Source organism: Neolamprologus multifasciatus, chromosome 11 (genome assembly GCF_963576455.1).
Source record: "Neolamprologus multifasciatus chromosome 11, fNeoMul1.2, whole genome shotgun sequence".
Lineage (NCBI taxonomy): Eukaryota > Metazoa > Chordata > Actinopteri > Cichliformes > Cichlidae > Neolamprologus > Neolamprologus multifasciatus.
The window spans coordinates 21,310,735-21,333,430 of record NC_140449.1 but is presented as its reverse complement, the minus strand read 5'-3'; the positions used below and the strand labels follow the sequence as shown (position 1 = coordinate 21,333,430).

The 22,696-nt window shown below is 42.8% G+C and overlaps 1 protein-coding gene across 2 annotated transcripts; it reads right to left on the bottom strand.

Annotated features, from left to right (window-relative positions):
- Positions 1 to 1,811: 1,811 nt before the first annotated feature.
- zbtb7b (zinc finger and BTB domain containing 7B) lies at positions 1,812 to 22,470 on the bottom strand. 2 transcript variants are annotated; one of them, XM_085177985.1, is made up of 4 exons: positions 21,687 to 22,470; positions 19,263 to 19,372; positions 4,956 to 6,034; positions 1,812 to 4,833 (listed from the first exon to the last, which is right to left on the bottom strand). In XM_085177985.1, exons 3-4 carry the CDS (start codon positions 6,026 to 6,028, stop codon positions 4,206 to 4,208), a joined length of 1,701 nt encoding a protein of 566 aa, XP_085034111.1. In that variant the 5' UTR covers positions 6,029 to 6,034; positions 19,263 to 19,372; positions 21,687 to 22,470; the 3' UTR covers positions 1,812 to 4,205. The 2 variants fall into 2 exon arrangements, with proteins under 2 accessions (XP_085034111.1, XP_085034110.1); XM_085177984.1 differs by lacking the exons at positions 19,263 to 19,372; positions 21,687 to 22,470 and adding an exon at positions 7,613 to 13,748.
- Positions 22,471 to 22,696: the final 226 nt, after the last annotated feature.

The following is a 22,696-nucleotide window of genomic DNA, read 5'->3' as shown; positions in this document are numbered from 1 at the left end:
GGGGCGCACTGACAGAGGCGATATTAAAGTAACAATAGCATAAATAATCAATTCGATTCCATAAAATCCAAACAAAACAAAAAGAATCATTAAATAATCTGTCTGGAATCAGGATAAACGAATATTTGAAACAATTACTCTTTAATCTGTCAGCATAACGGTGAACTTTGTAAACAAACAGTGATCGCTGACTGAAAACACAGTGCCAGCTCAGTCTATACGTTCCTGTCAACTAGCTCAGGCACGCTTCATTTCCCATCACCTTTCACCTTTTCTGACAATGCCATTGAAAGCATAACTGACACCTCAGTGAGGTGATATTTCACCAAGATTAGCTCATATAACAGATCACTTACTGGCACTTAACAAGAAATGTCAGCACAAGAATGTTAAAAATAACAGCGGCACTTTTTTCTGCCCACATAGCTCAGTCACAACTATTTAATTATTAAATGTTGGGGGGTCCTTTTAGTTTAAGTTTAAATTCACTAGTATTGCAGATATAGTGCGTTATACTATTTCTCAACTCTCCGTGGATTTTGACATCGGACTTAGAAAATTGCCTATGTGCTAGTTTTTAAACCCCAGAGAAGAGGGACAGATGGAGGGCAGTTAGAGAATCAGGAAGTGCAGAGGAATTTGTAAGGAGGAAGTGAGAGCAGCTATGAAGAGGATGAAGAGTGAAAAGATGGCTGGTCCTACTGACATACAGTACCTGTAGAGATATGGAGATGCTTAGTAGAGGTAGCAGCAGACTTTTTAATCAGTTTGACATAATCTTGGAGAGTTGGAGGATGCCTGACGAGTAGAGAAGAAATGTACTGCTACCGATCTTTAAGAACTGGGGTGATGTGGAGAGTTGTCGTAATTACAGAAGAATAAAGTTGATGAGCCGTAGCATGAAACTATGAGTTACTCAAGCTAGGTTAAAGAGCAAGGGTGTTGATCAGCGAGCAGCAGTATGGCTTCGTTCCGAGAAAGAGCACTGCTGTTTGCTTTGACAGTGTTGATGCAGAAGCATAGAGAAAGTCAGAAGGAGCTGCACCGTGTCTTTGTGGATCTTGTTTGCGGTGGTGATGGACAGGTTGATAAGGTCAGGCAGGAGTCTCTGTGGACTATAATGTTTGCAGATGACATTGTAAACTATAGGGAGAGTAGGGAGCAGGTGTAGGAGATCCCAGAGAGGTGGAGTTATGCGAGATAGAATACATGTGTGAATGAGAGGTGGAAGGTGAACATGTGAGGAATAGAGGTAGTGAAGGTGGATGAGTTTATATACCTCTGGTTAGCCATCAAAAAGCAAGCAGTGCACAAGAGAGTGAAGAAGAGAGTGCTGGCAGGATGGAGTGGGTGGATACGAGTGTGAGGGGTGAAGGATAGTAGCAAGAGTGAAAGGCAAAGTTTACAAGATTGTTGTGAGATCTGTTCAAACCTATGTTTTGTAGATAGTAGCACTAAGGAGGCAGAGCTTGAGGAGTCTAAGTTGAAGATGCTGATTTTTTGGGGGAGTGACCAGAATGGACAAGATTACAAATGTGAATATCAACGGGATAGCTCAGGTTGAGCAGTTTGGAGACAAAATTAGAGAGGCAAGGCTGAGATGGTTTGGACATATGCAGAGGAAGGACATTAGATATATGGAGCTGCCAGGCAGGAGGAAAAGAAAAAGGGCCTAGAGAAGATTCATGGACGTAGTGAAGGAGGATATGCAGAAGGTTGGTGTGATAGGAGGAGGATACTGGGGATAGGGTGAGATGGGGGCAGATATGGAAAAAAAAAGTAAAAAACAAAATAACAGTAACACAGAAACACCAAGCTTAGATATCTTTATTTATTCTCTTTACAATAACTGAAACAAATCTTGGGAAAATGAATTCATATCACTGAGAAGGTCCACTAAAAACCGAAAGACAAAATGTATCCTGATAGCGGGGTCTCTCTGCTCAGACTGTACCCCATGTCCCTTCACCGAAGCCAGGAAAACAAAAAACAGCTCACATAGAAACTCACAACTTCACAGCTGGCATCAGTTAAACCACATTCATTCACAAAGCTCCGACTGGGAGTACCAACACCCTTCATGCCCAGTACCAACCGTCATACTGCCATTCCAGTAAGACTGGTTCTAGTAAGGCCAGTAGTTTACTGTCACTACTCGTATTCACCTACATTTTAATTCATTCATTCGTGATTTAAACATCAAACAACTTGATATAAAAGCAAATATGAAACTACTGGCATTACACAAGTATGAAGAGTGTCAATCACCCTGCAGCACCAGTTTCTTCCCATTCGATATTTTATTTAATCACTTAGTGCATTGCTCAAGATTTCCTGAGAATAGTTGCAGCACAAAAAAAAAAACAAAAAAAAAAAACAAAAAACTAAGGCAACTTCATCCCAATATATATATATACGTATATATTATATTTGACAATATTTGTACTAATATACAGGAGGAAGCATGTGGGTTTTAAAGAAGTAGTTGAATCACAATTTTTTAAATGGTAGTAAGTGAGTGAATGGAAAAGATTTTAAAGGAAAATAAAAGAAAAAAAGCTTGAAGCTCCAAAATCTCTTAGTGCAAAATAAACTGGAAACAGAGAAAAGGTTTCACTACAAGGAAAAGAGCTGACAGTGCACACAAGGCCAGATCAGCGTGGCTGATACAGCAGGCTCTGAAAATGCAGATTTCAATGAAAGTGAAAATAAAAACAAATGCTGTCACTTCAAGCAATTGATGGTTGCATCACACCCCGTGAAGGTTCTGCTCCAGGTAAAGGGTGATAAAAAGCCTTTGGTCAAAAACGAATGAACTGAAAAGACAACGGCCCCCTTTAGGCCGATCTGTAAGAACTGCCATGCAACAACATGTGATACAGTACCAAACATGTTGAGTTAACAACTGAAGAGCGTGCTGAAAAGTCCGTTTACGAGGGAGGGTTTCAACCCCTGATACTGCTGTTCCCTTCTCTCTGGAATGTGCCTGTGTTATGGAACCTGATGGGGTTAAATGTGCAAAGGAATGCATTGAGGATGAAATGGCCAAAAAACCAACAAAAAACCCAAACAAAGACACTGCCTGTAAAAAGGCTTTGAGGTGTATGGAGACCACAAGGAAAGATTTTTAGCGTAATGCAGCTTGGATGAGGAGCGGATCAGATCTGTGTCCAACCCTCTATTTGGTCTTACAAAAGAGTTTGAGCGGAAGAACCTTAATAAATATCAATAAATAAATAAATAGAGAAAGGGCGTGGGGGCACGTCGTCTTCGATCAAAGAACCCGAGCGAGTGCATTGGAAGACTTTAGTCCACAGCTTCTCGGGAGTGGGGGGAGAATTGTCTTTACCATTTATCAGCATCAACTCATTGACCCAGACTTTGTCTCTTTTTGGTCAGGCATTTAACACAGAGCTCTGCAGCTCTTAAACACTCAAATATAGAAGCAGGTTTCTTTCTCATGGCTATCAAAACAGTTGGGAAGAATCTTGCCTTCAAACCCAACATTGGCTACAGTTCACCTCTCTCATCTCCTCTTAAGAAAAACCTAAAATCTTTGGTTTATGCACCAAATCAAAGCTCACTCAACAACTAACAACAAAAAAAGAAGGTAAGACTATTGCTTTCAATGCACAGAAAAAGTCTAATTACTTAGACTGCATTTCCACTGATAACCACCAGAGGACAGGGCACACAAACTCATTGTTGTGATCCAGCTGATATGACTCCTGAAGTGCACCTGAATCAACATATTTTGTAACTAAAATATACATCTTAAACTATCACTCCATGCCGCAGCCCTGGATTTTAGTTTGCATAGTAAAAAGCATCCCAGGAACCACACGCGCACACACACACTGACACACACCAGCTTCCAAAAATAAAATCAAGACATAAGAAACAGCTCAAACCTAAAGTAAATGAAATTAAACGGCAAACAAGAAATACATTTTAAAAGAAAAATTAAATCAAATGCCAACAACCAGAAGACAAACGTTTAAAATATCGCAGAAAACCCGTTTTGCAATTTTTCTTTTATTATATTTTTTCATTTAATCTTTGTTTTCTTAAGCGCTCTCTATCGGTGAGCAGCAGGTAATTAGTCCAGCCACCTGAGTGATCTTATTATTATTATTTTTTATTGTGGATGTTTTACCACACACGCATACACACACTTGATCAGTCAAACAGACGTTCTGTTTTCACTATTCCTCTTCTTCTGCCTCCTCGTCTCCCATTTCCTCTTCCATTTCCTCGGCCCACCGGTCGCGATGTGTAGCTGGCGAGTGGGTTCTTCCTGCATCTTCTCCCTCCGCCTCCCTGCCTGCTCGCATGTCCAGCCCTCGTAGGAAAAGCTCGGGGTAGCTGGCCAGCCTCTGAGACCCAAACTGCGCCAGAGCCTGAAGGGCGAGAGAGTGCTCCCTCTCGATGTCACCTGGAAATATTAGAGGACCGGCGCCGGAGCCACTTCCCCCTTCCAGCATTGTGCGGGGGATGAACGTAGAGGAGTGGGGCTGTAAAGACATAGCCTCCAGATGGTTGGACTGCTCCCTCCTGCCTCCGTCACCGATGTCATCCTCCACCAGCTCAGGCCCACGTCTAGGGCGACGCGTGCGTAACTCCAGGCAGCTGTGACCCTTGCGGTGACGCTGGAGGTGGTCCTCCCGGGCAAACGCCTTGTGGCAAAGCGGGCACTCGAAGGGCCGCGCCCCACTGTGGAGGGACAGGTGGTTTTTGAGGTCATAGGAATGCAGAAACCGAGCAGGGCAGTGGGGGCAGGGGTACGGGCGCTCGCCTGTGTGTTTCCTCATGTGGATCTTCAACTTATCATTGCTGATGAAAATAGAGCAGAAGACAAAATCATGAAGAGGTAGAAAGAGTTAAAAAACAATATGATGAAAAAAACCAACAACAACCGAGCACATTCTGATTATCGTAGTAAGAAGTTTCTGTACCGGGTAAAGCGGACTCCACAAGCACTGCACTGGAAGGGTTTCTCTCCAGTGTGCGTCCTCATGTGTCGTGGCAGTTTTCCTGCTCCGTGGATGATCTTCTGGCAGACAGGACATTGCTGTGGGGTCTGAGACTTCCTCTTTCTCCCCCCTCCCACTACTGAGGGGGCTGCACCACGATCAGCTACAGAGGTAGGCATGGAGGTGCTTCCCATCAGCATACCATCTTCGCCCAAACCCTCAATCTCTTCATCCCCTGACAGCTTGTCATTTAGGGGCGGTAGGGGAGGTGGGTGGGCTATACGAGGGCGGTCTTGTAGCCAATAAGAGAGCCCTCCGTTTAGTGTAGCCCCTCTGCCAGGTTCTCTAATCTCTTTAGGATCTCCGTTCTGGCCAGGCGTGAGGCGAAGCTCGTGGCGTTCGGGGCTAGGAGGCTGAGTAGAAGGCAGAGAGCGAAAGCTGTCAGATGCAGGTGAAGGATGCGAGATGGGAGAAGCAGGCGGCGGGTTCAAAGGTGAGGAGTTGATGTTGTGATATGGCCCAATTTTTTTCACATTTTTTCTGTCTGTTTTTCTTCTGGAGGCCTTCTCTATTACCCTCTCTCCCCCTACCATTCTATCAGTAGCTGTGTGCTGAACTCTCTGCTCCTCTGCTGCCTCCCCCTCGGCCTCTGCCGTCTCCCCCAGGATGTCTCTGCAGGCGTCAGCCACACACTGGATGCCCAGAAGCTGAGCCCCTCGCAGTACATCTCTCATCCCAGAGCTGGGGATCGTCAGAGTGGCAGTGTAGGCGAACTCCAGCAGGGCATCCAAGGCGTCTGGTGCCACACAGTCCAGCTGGCAAACGCTGAAACCACCTCCGCCCTCGCCGCCCGCTTCTTCTGTACCAAACAGTCGGCGGAAGTACAGACTGACGGCAGCCATGACCGAGCGGTGCGTCGGGTAGCGTGCCCCGCGGGAAGTCAGGGTGAGGTCACACAGGAGCCCTGTCCTCCTCTGGTCATTGAGGTGGGACAACAGTTCATTGCTGTGCTCCGGGAAGGGAATCCCAATCAGCCCGTCCTCTCCTGGAGACATTGCCACCTACATGAAAGAAAGGTAATTCAATTTATGTGCGGAAGCAGAGGGGTGAGCAAATTACAGGCTCATTTTTTAAAGAAAGACACGTTACTGCTGTGTAGTTTCTAAAAATAAGAGACCATCCTTCACAGAGTCATACTTAAATCTCCCAAAAATAAATCTCGAAGTGTCACTGAGGCTAGGATTCCCCTTTCACCTGACGTACAGTTTAAACGGGGATCAACAACAACAACAACTCTGCGTCACTCCTCGCCTCACTCTCCCTGTGCTTTTGATCCAGGTTACTAAATCAGGAGGTGGTGATTTTTGGTGGATGTCGAGAGGTCGGGGCATTTGAGAAAAAGTTCAAATGAAGGCAACTGAATGAGAGCTAAATGAAATACAAAAATCAAGAGGAAGCAGAAAAATTAAATCATGTGTGACACGGTGGAAATATAAAACAAAAACGACAGTGAAGATGAGGAAAGGACACAAGGTTATGTAATGTGCTGTAGGCGTCGTAACGAGAGGGCAGTAGGTTAATTCGTGTGAAACCCTTATAGCATTAGCTGATTGAAATAAAATACCAGGTAGAGAGGGGCTGATGGAAGAGAGAGAGAAGGAAAAAACCCAAGCAAGGGAGGAAGTGACAGGCTAGAGTGGGTGAAAGGGGGAGTACCAGTGAAAGAATGAGGAAGGGAAAAAAAACAGTAAGAGAATTATAAGCTTTAATAAAGACGAAAATAATCTGACGTCAAATACAAATTTTTAGAGTTGCAACAGGTCCATCGGTGACTCTCATAACGCGGTCTTTGTATTTTGTCTTTTAAAAGTGGCGTTAGGATATTTTAGAAACCAGTTTTTCGACAAGAAGTATGAGCGGTGGGTTGAATGTAAAATCCCGTGATGAACGTCAAGCAAGGACAATGACTTTCTTTATTTCCCTTTGTGAGATGTGACAGTAATAAGACCCAACAACTCCCTTCTTTGGATCCCTAAGCTCGCACCTCACCCTGTCCACACTGTACCTGGTCGACAATATCTCTTCACACACCTGAGCAGACCAGATTTTCCACAAACAACTCACCCTCCAGATTCCCCCTCCCTGCCCTTCGTCTCCCTCCCATAGCAACTGGCAGCCCCCTGGCCATCCAATAACAGTGTTCACACGGTGCCCAGAGGGCTCTGCTCAACAACAGTACATTCACCTGACTAACCTGCTCCAAAACACACCCTATTAAACACACACGTGCATGCACAAGAGCACACAGACACACACACACACACACACACACACAGAGTACACATGAGCACTTGCACACATAGCGTGCCAATCTGTGGCTCCCCCCACCCACCATTGTTAGATTTAACCAGTTAGGTGATAATCTTAACGACAGGCTATTTAAGTCACGCAGAAATGCACCCCACCCATTCAACAACGAGAAAAGAAAAGAAAAGTACAGGCAGTTAATGAAATGCCTATCAAGAACCTGCCGGTACCTTTCTGCAAACTTTGTGGTCCTTTTGATTTCTCAAACCGTCTCTTTCTCGTGCGAAGGTGAGAGGACGAACCCACCCAGAGGTCGTAAATGTTAGTCCTACCTTCCCTTTCTTTATGGGCATGGGGACCGTCAGCTGGAGACGAGGCAGCGTCTGTCTCACGGCTTCCATCTTTTCGTTCTTCGCAAGTCTTCTCCTTCACTTTCCTCCTCGCTCTTTCTTTCTCTTTCAAAACCACTCTTTTTTTTTTTCCTATTTCCTTCTTCCTTCAGATGTGCAGACAACTTAAAAGGTCTGATCTCTTTGTCAGAAGTCGGGGTTAAGCGTTCATCCTTGGGGATGTCTACCTCGTTCGCACATTCTGTCACTCACTCTCCTTCCTGTCGTACCAAAAGAGGGTGCAGGGTGACGAAGACACATTGAGAGATACCCCTCCCCCCCCAAAGTCGCCTACGCGCCCCCTCTCTCCAAAACCCAACGGCCCATTTTCCGAACACTTTCCGATAAACATAATCTTCCTGCCGTCCCCTCCCTGTTCACAAGTACGAGGCCAACAGGTACGTGGATCGCAACGCGGCTAAGGTTATGGCATCGCTGCGGTTGCTGTGCATTAATACCCATCCGGCTTCAGACCATGCACATCAGTACAACTACTTTCGCAGGAAGGAAATAAGCACATGCAACCAAAACCATGTGAAATGTAAAAAAATAGAAGAAAAAAGTATTTTTTGGTAAAATCAAAGAACGCAAAAAAACGAACAACCGTGTAAGAACCAAAATCATATTGGCATTGTGAGTCATATTAAAACAGTGAGGTAGGTACAATATGAGAGTTAAACCATATCACATTGCACCACTGAGATAAACTGGTGCAAAGTGCTCTTCCTTTGAAACTTAGGCATGTTGAACGTCACTGGGTACTTGTCAGAAAATGCCACCAAAGATTCGGTTACAAATATTTACTAATATTTCTGAAGCCAGCGCACTTGTACTAAGAATTATCTCGCTGAACTTGAGGCATCAAGGACGACATGTAGGGCCAACTGCTGATATAGAAGAGTGAAGACGTTCAGACAACCTTCTCAATTTTGTTTTTTGTTTATTTGGACACCTAACTTTTTCTTTTAAATTCACATTTCTCAGACTTGGGATGTCAGACATTTTCAGATTATTACAAATAAGGGTTAGCCGCTTTTCCTCATCTTAGATTCCTGCAAACTGAATAAGGTTGACTTTTAGAGCATGTGCTGGACAAAGAAAAATAAAAATGTCCCTTTTGCAACATCCATTTTTCACAGTTTCCTGAAATTTTACGGACAATTCTGAATTTGTAAAATAACATTTAAAAAAAGAACGTTTTAGGCTATCATAGAACAGATAATGAACAGTGGAAACTAAGCAGATAGGATACTGGAGCAGAAAATTGTGTTCAAACAGCGCCATCACTGGTAATCACTCCATTAAAATCAGATTCTTTATTTTAAAAAAAAAACACAGAGCACACAATGTAATATTTGCAGATGCTTCTCAGCAAGCAAAAAGTCACTCAAAAAACAGAAATTGAAGCCCTGCAGAAAAGCGAGAGACAAAGGGGTTTTGGTAGGAGCAAACAACGGTGCACATTAAATTTCCGGCACAGGGGAGAGAGAAAGAGAGAGAGAGACAGAGAGAGAGAGAAAAAAAGAGCATCATGGGAGGTTGGTGGTTCAAGCTTGTTATTTTAGGCACATTCCTCAGAACACAGACGTATTCGGAAAATAATAAGATTGCATAGAAGTTTCAACGATTCCCATCAATTTTCTGTCCGCCTGTGAGTCACTTAATACTGACACATTATGACATGCACAGCCACAAACTACACACTCTTCGTGTCTCCCCCCTTTCTCGTTCCTTGTGACTTTGTTTCTGGTTGTTTTTGGTGCTTACGAAGGACATGTCTGCATAAGTTGCTGAATCTTGCAACACATTGTAACTAATGTTAAACCAGCCCACAGGCTGATACCACAAACACATATTGTTATGCACTTCCAAGCAAGTGCTCAGCTATTAGCCTAACTCTTAATAACTGTCACTCTTAGTTTATTCATGTTAAACAGGACTTGTTACCTTAAAAGTCAAATAAGTGATAGGACTGTTTGCCTTTAGGCGTGTCTTTGAACATCACTCTTACTCTCGCCAAAACACACAAATAAAGTGAGCATGCAAAGTAGATAAAAGTCAAGTTTTTTAACCCATGGAATTTTGGATTGTGTTGATTTTCTGTACATTTAATGCGACAGATGTTATCTTTCCAACAATTGTATCTCATCTCTTTCTTAGTTTTTTTGTTCTCACCTCCTACTCTTTGTCGACGGTGGAGGAATGTACCACCTCTGCAACTTTACGGTTTCCTCATCCCTTGCTTTCATTATGTGCACACTCTTCCTCTCTTTTAACAACAAAGATCTATTTGTTTATTTAAATATACAGATCACAACTTCAAATCATTTTTTGGGTCTCCATCTAACTGCGAGGGCACTGGTCAAAAACCTGCAGGTTATACGAAATGTTTTTTTTTTTTTTTAAAAAGAAGAAGAAAGAAATCAAAGAAATGTGGAGGATCTGCCGTGGATTTGCTTTTACTGAAGAGGAAATGGAAACTTAAATCCACAGTTACTGTCCACCAGCTCAACAGAAAGAGAGAGCAGTTTGTGTGGAGGCCAGGAAAACGACAGCTACAGGATTGACCGAACCTGCTCACAAAGATTTACTCTTCAGTATAAAAGCAGCTTATACTATCCATCGACTATATGGTGAAATCCCACTGCACACACACAGAGCGTGTGGTAACTGGAACTAGAACTGTTGGTATTATTTTTATGGCTCCTATTTTCCGTTAAAGGCTGTAAGTTTTCCCAGTCCACCTCAATTATATCAGGCTCCAGCACTAAGGGGGAAAATATGACTTTATACTAGTCACAGAAAACTGTAGCTGAGAGAGGGAGAAGGAGAAAAGCTTTTATGAATTCTGATGTCAGATGTTTTCCAGAGTGGCCTGCTCGTGTGTGTGTGTGTGTGTGTGTCTCCGTCCATGTTGGTTAATATGAGCATTTGTGGTGTTGTGATGGCTTTCTCAGTACTCGCGCTAGCAGACGGACAAGTTTATGGATCGATTTTAGAGTTTTACAAAGTAAATCTAAATTGGAAGAAAAGCTTAAGAAAAGTTGTGCGACAGTTTTGAACGTGGCTATTTGCAAAACGTTTGTGCTGTTCAGTGACTCGACGGGAGCACACAGATGCGTTTCAGCGGCTCTGAATAAATTATTATAAAATGTCCTCGTTACAGACGGAGTTTCTGTATGAAATGAAATTCCTCCTACAGAGACACACAGTGACTAAGAAACAAACACGTGTACAAGTGTTTTCATTCATATAAAACCCCGTATTTAGCGCAAAGTTAAGCCAAACCACAACAAAACAAATCATGATGCTAAACAACCTCTGCCACAAAAACAACAAAACAACAACAAAGCAGCCAAACACATGAAAAATAAGATTCAAATTCATACCGTTTCTCCTCCACACACCTCGTCCGGCTCACACCGTCTCTCCTCTGTTTGACAGACTGATTTAAAGGGTTTAGAAAGATTTCAACCTTTTTTTTTTTTTTTTTTTTTTTTAAACACCTTACTATTTTGGGGGTAATGACTTGAATGTGGTACTGGTACACCTTCGCTGAGAAAGAGTAGGGGGAGGAGGAAACGTGGGGGGGATGAGAAGAGATGAGAGTATACACACATAATGTCTGCCAAACCAGAACCGCTGCTTTCAGCCAGGCTAAGCACTCTCAAAGGCATTACAGGGGCGCAAAACCTTCACATTTGGAGTGACAACTGTGTCTAAAACTGCATAAAAAGCAAAACTAAACGGACACGGGCAGGTCCTCTAGTAAAGCAGCTCGTCCCTGCTGGGAGATAAAACACAAACTCCACCTGCTGTGTGTCCCAGCAGTTCCCTCCGGACTGAACATTTGCATCCCACCAGGAGATATAAAAACAGACGCAGTGAGGGGGGTGAATTTGAATCGCCATTTGAATTTGTCAAAGACAAGACTTGAGACACCATCATGATAATTACAACGATTGCACCCTGCAATAACTGAAGAGGAATTTAGAAAAAAAAAAAAAGAGAAGTCCTCTGAGTTGATGTTACTCAGCAAAGTTTGTTCTTTCTTTATTTAAGAGTGGCCCTGCAACCATGCCCTCCTCTGTCCTTACTGTAACTGGGGCGTTATGATGTGTGTGTGTGTGTAAAGTGTGACGCATGCGCACGCTGTGGTCTTAGTTCCAAGAACACATTACATTATTCATTTGGTTGGCAGAGCGAAGGCCCTTATCCCCTCGCCCTCCCACACCACAACACTCCACTGCGAGCTACAACAGCAGCCGGTTTGCATGCCAGACCTGAACGCCGGTGTGAATCTGCTGGAGGATTATCAGCTTATCAGCACATGGGGCAAGACATTTGGGTGCACATATACATTGTGTAATATCCACCAGCTTCTAACCTGACATCTATGGGAATAAAAGGCTTTTATGTTTCCCTTTACCACGTGACAGTTATGCATCCAAAGGCTCTATACTGAAAACCTTTAAAGAATGACATTACAGTGTGCAAGGGACAAAATGGTGGGCTTTTGAGGAATAACTGCTAGAAAGTCATGGTTTTATTTTGAAAATATTATTTTGTTGTAACTTAGGAAACAGGATTTGTGCTAGCTATTCTATTTGTATAGTTTAATGTAATTTTATGGAAGCATCTATTTGATATCTGGAGGAGAAGGAAATGAGCGGATGCCTCTAAGACTTTCAAATTTTTTTTAAATGTGTAATAAAACTGTAAAAGTGAACTAAAAGTGTAGTAAGATTTAAAGAACACAGAACATTGGAAGATATGATTAAGTTATGATTAGTTTAAAGATTGGTTTAAAGTACTTTAAGTTGAACTTTACATGTTTTTCATTCTGAATCATTTTCTAAAGCAGTTTCAATTTATTTCTGTAAAAAACAAAACAAAAATTTTTTTGTGCTTATTTTCTTTGCCCGAAATCAGCCTTAAGTCAAATTCTTCTGTTTGTTTGCCCCAGTTAAAGAAGGAGATGGAAAGGAGAAATCAATCTGAGGTTGGAAGGAAAACGGTCTGAGATTTGAGAAGAGGCAACAAAAGTTAAAAAAAGGAACATGAGGGAGGTATGTTTTCTAAAAACACACATGTTCTTAGAAATCAAACAAGTGTACGGAGGGTATGGGGGAGGAGAAACACATGAGAGCGAGTGAGTGAGTGAATGGGGAGTGGGTGTTGAGATACTCTGAAAGATAAAGCAGAGAGGAGGTTAAGACAGGAAAATCTAGTCCCAGCCTCGAACAATCTGTGTTAGCGAAGAGACATGAAACAAGAGTAGAGAGAGTTAAGTTACAAGGGGTGGAGGGGAGGAAGGTGGAGGGGAGGAAAGGGGAGGAAGGGGGGGGGGACAGAAAAAGAGAAGGGAGAGGAGCCATGACATGAAGACTGGGAGGTAAACAGAGCGATAGAGCAAGAGGTGAACACATGCACGCAGCCACAGGAAGTCGCCGAGTCCTTGCAGGTGTATGCGTTTGCGTGTGTGTGCAGATGTCTGAGGGTAGCAGCCACCTCTATCATTAGCATCACCAAAAGGGAGTTTCACCCTAAGATGGAGAAAATGCACAGATGTGTGAGAGAGAAAGTAGGCATGCTGACAGAGTGGTTTCACACTCTGCTCTCCCCCTCTTTTAGCTCCTTATCTGGTCAGCAGTTTCTAGCCCCAGAACTCCACAGCTGTGCGTGTACGCTGAAACATCAAGGTGTGTGTGGGCGAATTAAATGCCGCACCCTGCGTCAATTAATAGGCAAAAGCAGGAAACGTTATCTTATTGAGTGTGTGTGTGATTTCTTATATCTGATGAGTCGAATTGAGCTGATGAAGTTGAGGAATGTTTCCACTGAGAGAACGACGACATGCGATTGCATGTGAAAACAAGAAAGAAAAAAACAAAACAAAAACGTCAGACATACAGAAATGTATCAGTTAGCAGGAGTGTTAAAACATGCCAATCAGGTAGAGCAAATGAACTGTGTAGGCGTACTGCACCCGGTGCAGTAACTGTGGTCAGAAATCAACCCGACATCTTCACAGTTAGTTTTAGATGAGAAATCACATGGAGAGTTTAACAAAAAAGTGTATGTATGTATGTATGTATGTATATATATATATATATATATATATATATATATATATATATATATATATATATATATATATATATATATAGTGTTAATTTTTTACATTACCCGAGAGAATATTTAAATTAGGTACAGTAGAAGAGTTCATTAGCAACTAGGAAGTCACTTTTCAGTCATACTTTCAATCGACGCTAGTGCGATACTGCAACGTAATCGGGGCTAAAAAAACTGTATTATAAAATAAATAGGTTTTATTTGCAAATAGATTAAATCCTCCAGCTGCGTAAATTTAAACTAAAAAAAGAAAAAGTGGCAAAAATTTGAATCCAGAAACAATACAATAAAATATTTAAATACACTTTTTTTTAATATATATGCAATATACTACAATGATACACATACATACATATTTAAAATACATCTATAATCATTTTCCTAATTTATTTATGTTCTGTACACACAGGCGTATAAGAGGATGTCTGTCAACAGGTTTATAATATAAGAACTAACAATGTAAATCAGTTTCAATAACTGGTCATGGCTTTGAAAAGCAAGTACATATATAACATATGTACTGTGAAAATTATAGAAATAACATGCTTGTACATGTGTTGTAATATATCGTGATAATAAGAAGAGTAATTTAAAAAAGTAGTATTTTTAGAGTTAGACACTCGCTCTGTGTTGTATTTTTTAGGGTAATTAATTGGCCAGAAAAAAAAGAAAAAGAAAAGACAAAAAACAATTCACAGTTTTGTAGAGGTACAATAAAAATATCGTTATGAGTTCTTTATGTGTAATAATCACATTTAACATCTGAATTCCTGTCAGTCTCCCTCCACATTATACTCGACATCTCCAGTTCTCTCCTCGAGCTAAATGAAAACTAACTTGTCCTGCTCGATACTCCTCATGGAGCCGCTTATAATATAATGTCCGACTGAAGCTTTCAGCCTTGCCGTGCAGGATATAAAATTATATTCATAAGATTGCTGGGGAGGTTTCACCATGTGATCAACCTAATGCAGTCAAACACGACCCCATCACCACCTGTGCTGCAGAAATTACTGTAGACCTGAGCCAAAAACTTTTTAAAAACATTTTTAAAATAAATTTTGGTGTGTGTTCCTGTGGGTGCTCAAGAATGTAGTAACAGCAGTGGTAGGTGGAGCAGGTGAGGTGGTTTTGGAGATGGCAATCAGTAGATGGGGCAAAAAGTTACGTGAAAGTATTCAGCAACATATTCTTGCGGTACTTTTAAGTGAAATGCTGCTCTCCCCCTCTTTTAAGGGGGGTTCTTGAATCGACTGAAAAACCTAGATTAGCACTCAAAATTGTTACCAGGCATGTGTGTAATTGTGGGTCCATTACATTAAAGTTGTCAAATCAGTGGGAGGGTCTTAACAGCTTCTGTTGTCCTGCACAAATGAACTCCCACATCAGAGGAAGATGTTGCAAAAGGGCTGAACACACACACACACACACACACACACATCCTCACAAAGAGAAATGTTGCAAAAACTAACTGATCCTGATCAATTTCCTCTTCCTGTGCTGTATAAAAAAAAATGGTCGACCACTAGAACAGATGGAGAGATAAATGAAAGACAAACACACGAGAAATGATTGAGAAACGGCTCAGGGGAAGATTAGACCAAAACATTTTTAAAAACAAAACAAAACAGGTGAACGCTGCCAGACTGGTAGAAATGAAAAGAAAGAGAGACGACCAGAGGATATGACCAAACAATGTGTCACTTTCCTGACAAATTGGCTCAACTGTATGGGAAGAGGAGGAGGCCGCTTGTATTTACTGTAACTACAATCCATGAAATATTATCAGAACTTCAGCCCAGCATCAGGGAGGGCTTTACCGTTTAGCTGACTGGTGTACAACTGCAACACCCACTGCTGTGGTATCAGAAACCAGGCAAGAAGAAGAAGAAGAAGAAGAAAAAAAAAAAAGAGAGAAAACAAGAACTTTAACTGCTGATCAAATGATCAGTTAGTGAAGCCAATGCAGCCTGAATGATGGACGAACATCTCAGCAAAACTTTGTGGTCCACAAATACTTCTATTTTAAATTGCATTTAAAATAAAAACAATGTAATTCACATTTTAAAACAAAAACTAAAGTGATTTGATTTTTTCCAGAAGGGATGATGATGTGCAGCCTTTTGGAATGAACGCCTCCATTTGCAGCTGGAGTTCCCCTCTGAGCAGCGCACATGAAAGGGGTCAGTTTCAGCTGCAATGACTCCCTTTGCCTGCGCATGTTTGGGTGTTTATTCTCACTTTCCCTGAAGTGTTGTCTCATTGTACCTATTTATGATAACCGCCCGCTCAATGTGTACAGAAACAATTGCACTGTTACTAGAAGAGCTGAATCACGATCACTCCTTCAGTCTGTAGCTTTTGTTTTTTTCCCTCAGGCCCCCCCTTTTCTCTTTAACTCGTTACAAGAAGAAGAAGAAGAAGAAGAGTCACGGCCACCTGCTCCTTGGTTAACACTAGGGTGGCGTGGGCTGTGAAGCTGGTGGTCGAGAGCAAGGGAGGGCTGTCAAATGCTACAGAAACTCATGACTGAAAAGAGGAAATGGCAGATACATAACTTCCTCTATTGACACAGATCGAGTGGGGGCAAGACTCAACTGTAGTCGCTGCAGACTGGATTACGGACACCATGCAGTCACCCCTGTGTCATTACAGCTTTAAAGTGGAGAAACAACCGCCATATATGGTGAAAATGCGCAACTTGTCTAAAACCATGTATGTTTAAATAGAGGAAACTTCCGGGCACAGATCTGATTAGCGCAGTTACAGTATTGGATTTATTTAAGGACATGATGACAATAAAGCGCTGGATGAAGACATTGTGATCTTTCTCACACACAGACACACACACACAAAGTCAGAGTGCAGGGCACTACTGAAGGTGTTGGAGTGATGCTGGATGAGAACAAAGGAGACACAAGAAAGAGGGTGAGACACCTTCAGATATCTGGGGCTAAAAAAGAAACCTCGACTTCTTTCAACTCCATCCTCCATCCCCCGTTCTCTCTCTCTCTCCCCCCACCTTCCTCCCACTCAGTCGGTTCATATGAAACTGAAAGACCCATGTCTGAATAGGGGGAATTTATATGGGCTCACATGCCCTAATTAAAGCATTTCCCAGAACTGTGTGCATGCATGTATCAGAGTGTGTGCATGTGTGTGTGTGTGTAGGTCTGTGACTCTCTTCCTCGCCTGACAGACCACTCAAAGTCACTTCCCTTTATACCCACCCTTTCACGGACACATGGTAGTCACCAGTCATACTCTAGCAAAGCAGTGGTCACATGAATTGTCACACCAACTTGCCCACCACACACACACACACACAGTCACATGATAAAGTCATAAACAAATTCAAACCTAATTAAAATTAACCTTCAGTCCAGATAACTATACATAACATATAGGCATTTTCATGCTCCAGCTTCCTTCAAAGAGGAGTGTTCTCTTTATAACTAAACATATAACATGTAAACAATACATCATGCATTTTATTAATATACATTTTACTTCCTATGACAGTTAAGAGGAAGGGAAAGTTGACAGAACTGCAGCTGTTTTAAAGGTAAAATTCAGTGTGATTAAAACACCAGCGTTATCTGGATTACGTTGAAACACAGGTAAATATGCACCGAGCGTGGCTGGAACTGCACTTCATACAGCACAAATGTTGGTAGGTTTGTGGCATCTTGCTGACATTGACAGGAAACTCTAACATCTTCATTTAAATAATAATCAGCATCAGTAATCCGGTCATGAGACCTTTATTTTAGAGCTCCGCTTTCTCAGTAGGTGGATCTGACCTTATGCTGTCAGGAGGCATATCAAAAATATCCATTCATTACATGGTTGGTTTGCTAATCTCAATTTCACGATCGCAACTGGAATAATAATTTAGCTTTAGAAAAGAAATGAATGAATAAGATTCATGTCTCTTGTTCCATTTTAATTGCATGTTTTTAAATTAGCCAGCATATTGTTGCCTGAAGCTGAAGGAGCCGCTAATCCTCGAAGACTGCGTCCTCCGCTATGTGATTATGTCTAACATTACTGTTATGATGTCCTTAAAGCTCCTTTGTGCTTATTTCCCAACAACAAAAACTTATAAATATCATCAACCTGGTTTAAAAACATGAGGGTTTATTTTTGGCATTATTCCTGAGCCATCTTTAAAAGCCAGTAGAGCATCTGCAGCCAACAAACCACAGTGGAGTTAACTTCCAGGTTGCCTATAAAATATTTAACTGTTTGACCACTTTATTCAGCTCATATTTATTCCAAGGACACGGATGCTTTCACGATGCTGCTCCCAGCCCACCAAGACCAGCGTTTCCAGAGGATACCCCTCTCATACACACGCACGTTTGATTTAGTAAAGCTCATATGTTTAGCTGATATCGCACAAATTAGTCATGTATGTATTACTCAGCGTGTTAAATGAGTGCAAATGGAGCTCTGAATAAGCGGCACTGATAATATGACATTTTGGTGGCAATTAAATAGCAAAATCCATTTTAAATAAATATATATTTATTAAATAATTCTGTGTAATAGCATATAATTTGTTCAGAATTACATTATTACTTTTTAGCAAGCTACAGGAACAGAAACACTGCTAAACCATGTCGATTTAATGTCGCTGTCTAATTCATCTATGAGCTTGCAGGGGAGCTAATTAATATAACTGTACCATATGCCATCAAGATGTTGTTGTTTTTTTTAGTCTAGCAGGGTAACACCGTGTAGTCACAACTTTTGAATAACATTAGGAGAGACGTGCATCCTGAAGTTACAGGAAAATCAGTTCCTAAAGTGACCTTATAGGCACTGACGCAAGCTCTTTTCACACTCTTCACACAATTGCTTTTGTGACTCAACACCACACACACAACTTTTATGTCCTGCAAGTGTTATCTCCACTTGTACTGTTCATTTCCATCTACTCCTTGACGCACAATTTCTTCTCCATTGCTGAGGGCGGCCATTCGAAACAGGTGTTAAGACCTTGGCTTTCAAATATGCTTGGATGACACAACAACATTTCAAGATAATCGTTTTCCCATTACACGGTAACGCACGGCTGCCTGACAGCATAAGTGTCAGGAAGACGGAGCGAGTGAGTGATATGCAGACAAAAGCCTCAGTTTTGCTCGTCTGCCGTCGCTCTGCAGCCGACAGCTGCTGCTGGACTTTCCGTACCCTGCTCGAGTAGTTTATGTGCCACATGCCAGTCAACAGTATTTTTCACACCTATTGGTAATTGCTTCAATTGCTCACCTTAAAGCTGAGATTAGGATAATTCTGTACCTGCCCACTTTGTGTTGCTACTGATTATTTCACCCGCCTGAAATCTATTGACATTTTGTGGTCTCCAGTTGCCACATAAGTGCTAGTCTCTTCTTGAGTGTACACGTGTTTACAGTGTAAGTCATATTATAAAAAGGTGCAAGAGTCCTACCTCCAGTCCATAAACCCAGGAGAAGATGGGTTCTTGCTTTCTGTTCTTTCTCCTTTGCACGACCCCTTACTCTTTGGTTTTTTGCTCAGAGGTTTGCAGATGTCATACACCTGAAAAAGAAAAAGATTTTAATGCTTGAATTATCAAATTGAAAGATGCAGTAAAAAAAAAAGAAAAAAGAAAAAAGAAAGAAAACACACAAACCAGCTGTCCTCTCTCTCTGCTATACACCCCTTCCTCCAAACGAACAGTTGTTATGAACTAGAAAAATTAGTGTACAGTGATTGTTGGCTTCACACACAATTTAAACTTCTTCTTTAAACCAAATCGGTGTCTAAGTTTCACTTTTTTAATACTGCTCTGTGCTACTCTTTTGATCTGGTTTATAAAATACCTGTGACTGGTTTCCTGTCATAGTTTAGATTTTCTAAAGGCTGAAAACGAAGTCCCGAGGAGGTGCAGGAGTGTAGCGCTCTCTCTCAGAGCACTTGAATTACAGTGTGAGAGATATTGTTATTGATTTTTGCCCAATAATGTCAAAGAACGCAATGCCTGGAGCTTTAATTTGATTGTTACCTTTAACTAAAGGGTGCGTGAACAAAGAGAGGAGATGTGATCAACTGATAAAGAAAAACACAAGGTGCTGACTAACTAAACGACGCCCGTTTCGTTTTTGTTTTGTCAGATATGTTGGGTTAGCTATGCTGCATGTGGATAAGCACACACACACACACACACACACACTTGCACACCCACAAGTTATCATATGATGCACCAGATGTAATTTGGAGTGGAGTGGGGAGTTCTTGTAGAAGAACAGAAAAAGAAAAATGCACCGACAGAAACCAACTGCTTCCTACTTTGACTTCTTCGGAAAAGAAGTTCTCCAACTGTAAGTAGGGTTGGGAAAGCCCACACACAAATACACACCCCTACACACACACACCTTTTAGATGAACATGATTAGCAACATACCATGTACAAGTAATGAGGGCTTCTTTTTTTAATGTCCCCAGCTCTCTAACTGAAGGACAGTAAATATTCATGTTTCTGCAAATTAAGACTAAACATAATGATGAAATGTCCAAGGCTACAAAAAGCAGGCATGCAGACAGCAGGCCAAGATGGAGGTCATGTTAGGACACCAGGAACAAGGGTGGTGGTGGGGTAAAACACAGATGTCTAATTATGTTGCAGACAAAGTTAGGGCAAACAGAGCTGGCTTTAAGAAATTATTTCAAAACCCTGATGGCTCTTCCATGTGTGGCGTCAACCCAGTGTAAGTGTTAGAAATGCCCCATCACATGATGATGGTAACCGGTTCACAGAGAACACACACACACACACACACACACACACACACACACACACAAAGAAAACAGAAAGTACCCAGGCTGTTTTAAGGTCTCCTTCTTGTCTTTTTGCTACCTTCCTTCCCTGGTTTCACAGCCACCCACTCTCACCCCTCAGAGAAACAGAGGTGAGACAGAAGGAAGAAAATAAAGAAGCCTTCAGTAACACCTGAGCCTGGGAGCTTCACGGGGCTTTAACTGCCTGCAAGGGCGCCTAAAGATTTAACCAACCAAGCTGCTCACAGCACAGGGAAACCAAACCCAAGCCAGTTGAGCTTGTTAGGCCGGTCTGTCAGAGGGGCAAGTCAGCAACACGGTTACCTCTTCAACGACACACACACACACACATACACACATACAGAAGCCCACTGATATAACAACCCTCCCCACCCATGATGCAGGCTGAAGCCTTAACCTAACATTACAGCCTTTGTAACACAGGATTGTGACAGGATTAAAATAAAACACTGGGTGCGCCGTAGGGATGATGATGATGATAATGATGATTAACAGACCACTGAGGGTGGCTCGTTTAGGCGCAAGAGACTAAATCCAGCAGATCCACTGCACCGCGTGCCCGTGAGTGGCGCAGGGAGGCAGGTGATGTGCGTGAGAACAGGTTATAGGTTTTGGATGTCAGCCGGTGTTCTCGGCTATAATTAGCAGCCCAGTCTCCAGAAATGTACCCGCCGACCCCGCTCAGTGTCGCTCACCTGGCCGCCGCCGCGCGCAGACGCACGTAACAAACAGCGGCTGCAGCACCTGCTTCGCCCACCACAAAAACAGAAGAACTGTGAGAGCATGTGTGGCTTTGTGCACTTCTAAAAGTAAACCGAAACGCTTTTAATAATTGTCGACGGGAGTTACTGAGTAGCCGTGACGTGTTCAGTCCTCCCGTGACCCCGATCAGTAACCGGGAAGGAGGGAGGAGGGACGAAAGCGCCCGAGGCAAGCCGGTGCTGTCACGGCAGAAAAAACAAAACAAACAAACCATGCCCCCTAAAAACAACATTTAGTTTACAGGATTGCTCTAGTTTGCTGACATTTCGAGGGCAGACAGGTGAATAGTTACCTGAGTGCCGGTGTGTCACCTGTCCTGGCTCGTCGCCTCCCACCTGACCGGCCTCCACACTTCCTGGATTACTTCGTCCCACCCTGCCGACTTCTTCTACTTCGTATATTTCTTTTTTTTATGCTCCCAGCTCTCGCCTCTTCTTCGCCAGAAGGCGGGGGGTTCACCGCTCCTGTCGTCCTCAGCTCGACACCTGCGAGGTTTTCTTACTCGCCAAATTGTGCGTCGGCGTTTTTTTCCCCCTCCCTCGCAGCTCCCTTCTCCTCTTCTCTCTGCAGACCGCCGGCTTTCTGGGCTGCTCTGTCCCCCTGTCTTCTGCCTGCGCTGGCCCACTCCGACTCCCAGCTCCTCCTTTCTGAGAACCAGGAAGCGGCTTGCCCTACTTACACCCAGTCGCGGATTGGCTCTGGCAGGGCTGGAGAGGAGACCGCCGGGGTGGGCAGGGCACAGGGGGAGGGAGAGAAAGGACAAGAGAGGGGTCCGGCTCTGGCGCGATAGGCCAGCAGCGGTGTCTGTCGAGCTGTCAGCGGCGGAGGGAGGAGAAAGGTGGGCAGGTTTGGAGACCCCGCTCCTCCCCCTCTCTCCTCTGGGCATCACCGCGCAAAGGTGAGCAGAGCAACGTGGGCGCTGAAAGCGGATTGAAGGATATCTGCCCATTTGCGCAGGTTACTTGTCACAGGCACGGGTATTTTGAGTCGAAACATCGCCCCCTTCGCCCTCCTCGTGACTCAGCAATATTCCCGAGAAGTCAAGTAGAGGTGACCAAGGGGATGGAGCAGTGGAAGTCAGCCAAGAGAAAGGGTACCAACTCCAATTAAAGGCAAGGGCAGATGCTGATCGATGATTCAAGTTAAACGGAAACGAATATGATAAATGAAACTCGTATAGAGGATGTGTCACATCCAATGTGGTGTCTACAAAGGGCAACTGTTAAAGGGACTTTTTTAAAAATGACTTTTGGTGAATCGGTGAATCAGTTAAGAGAGAGGAGAAAAAAGGAAGTATACGCT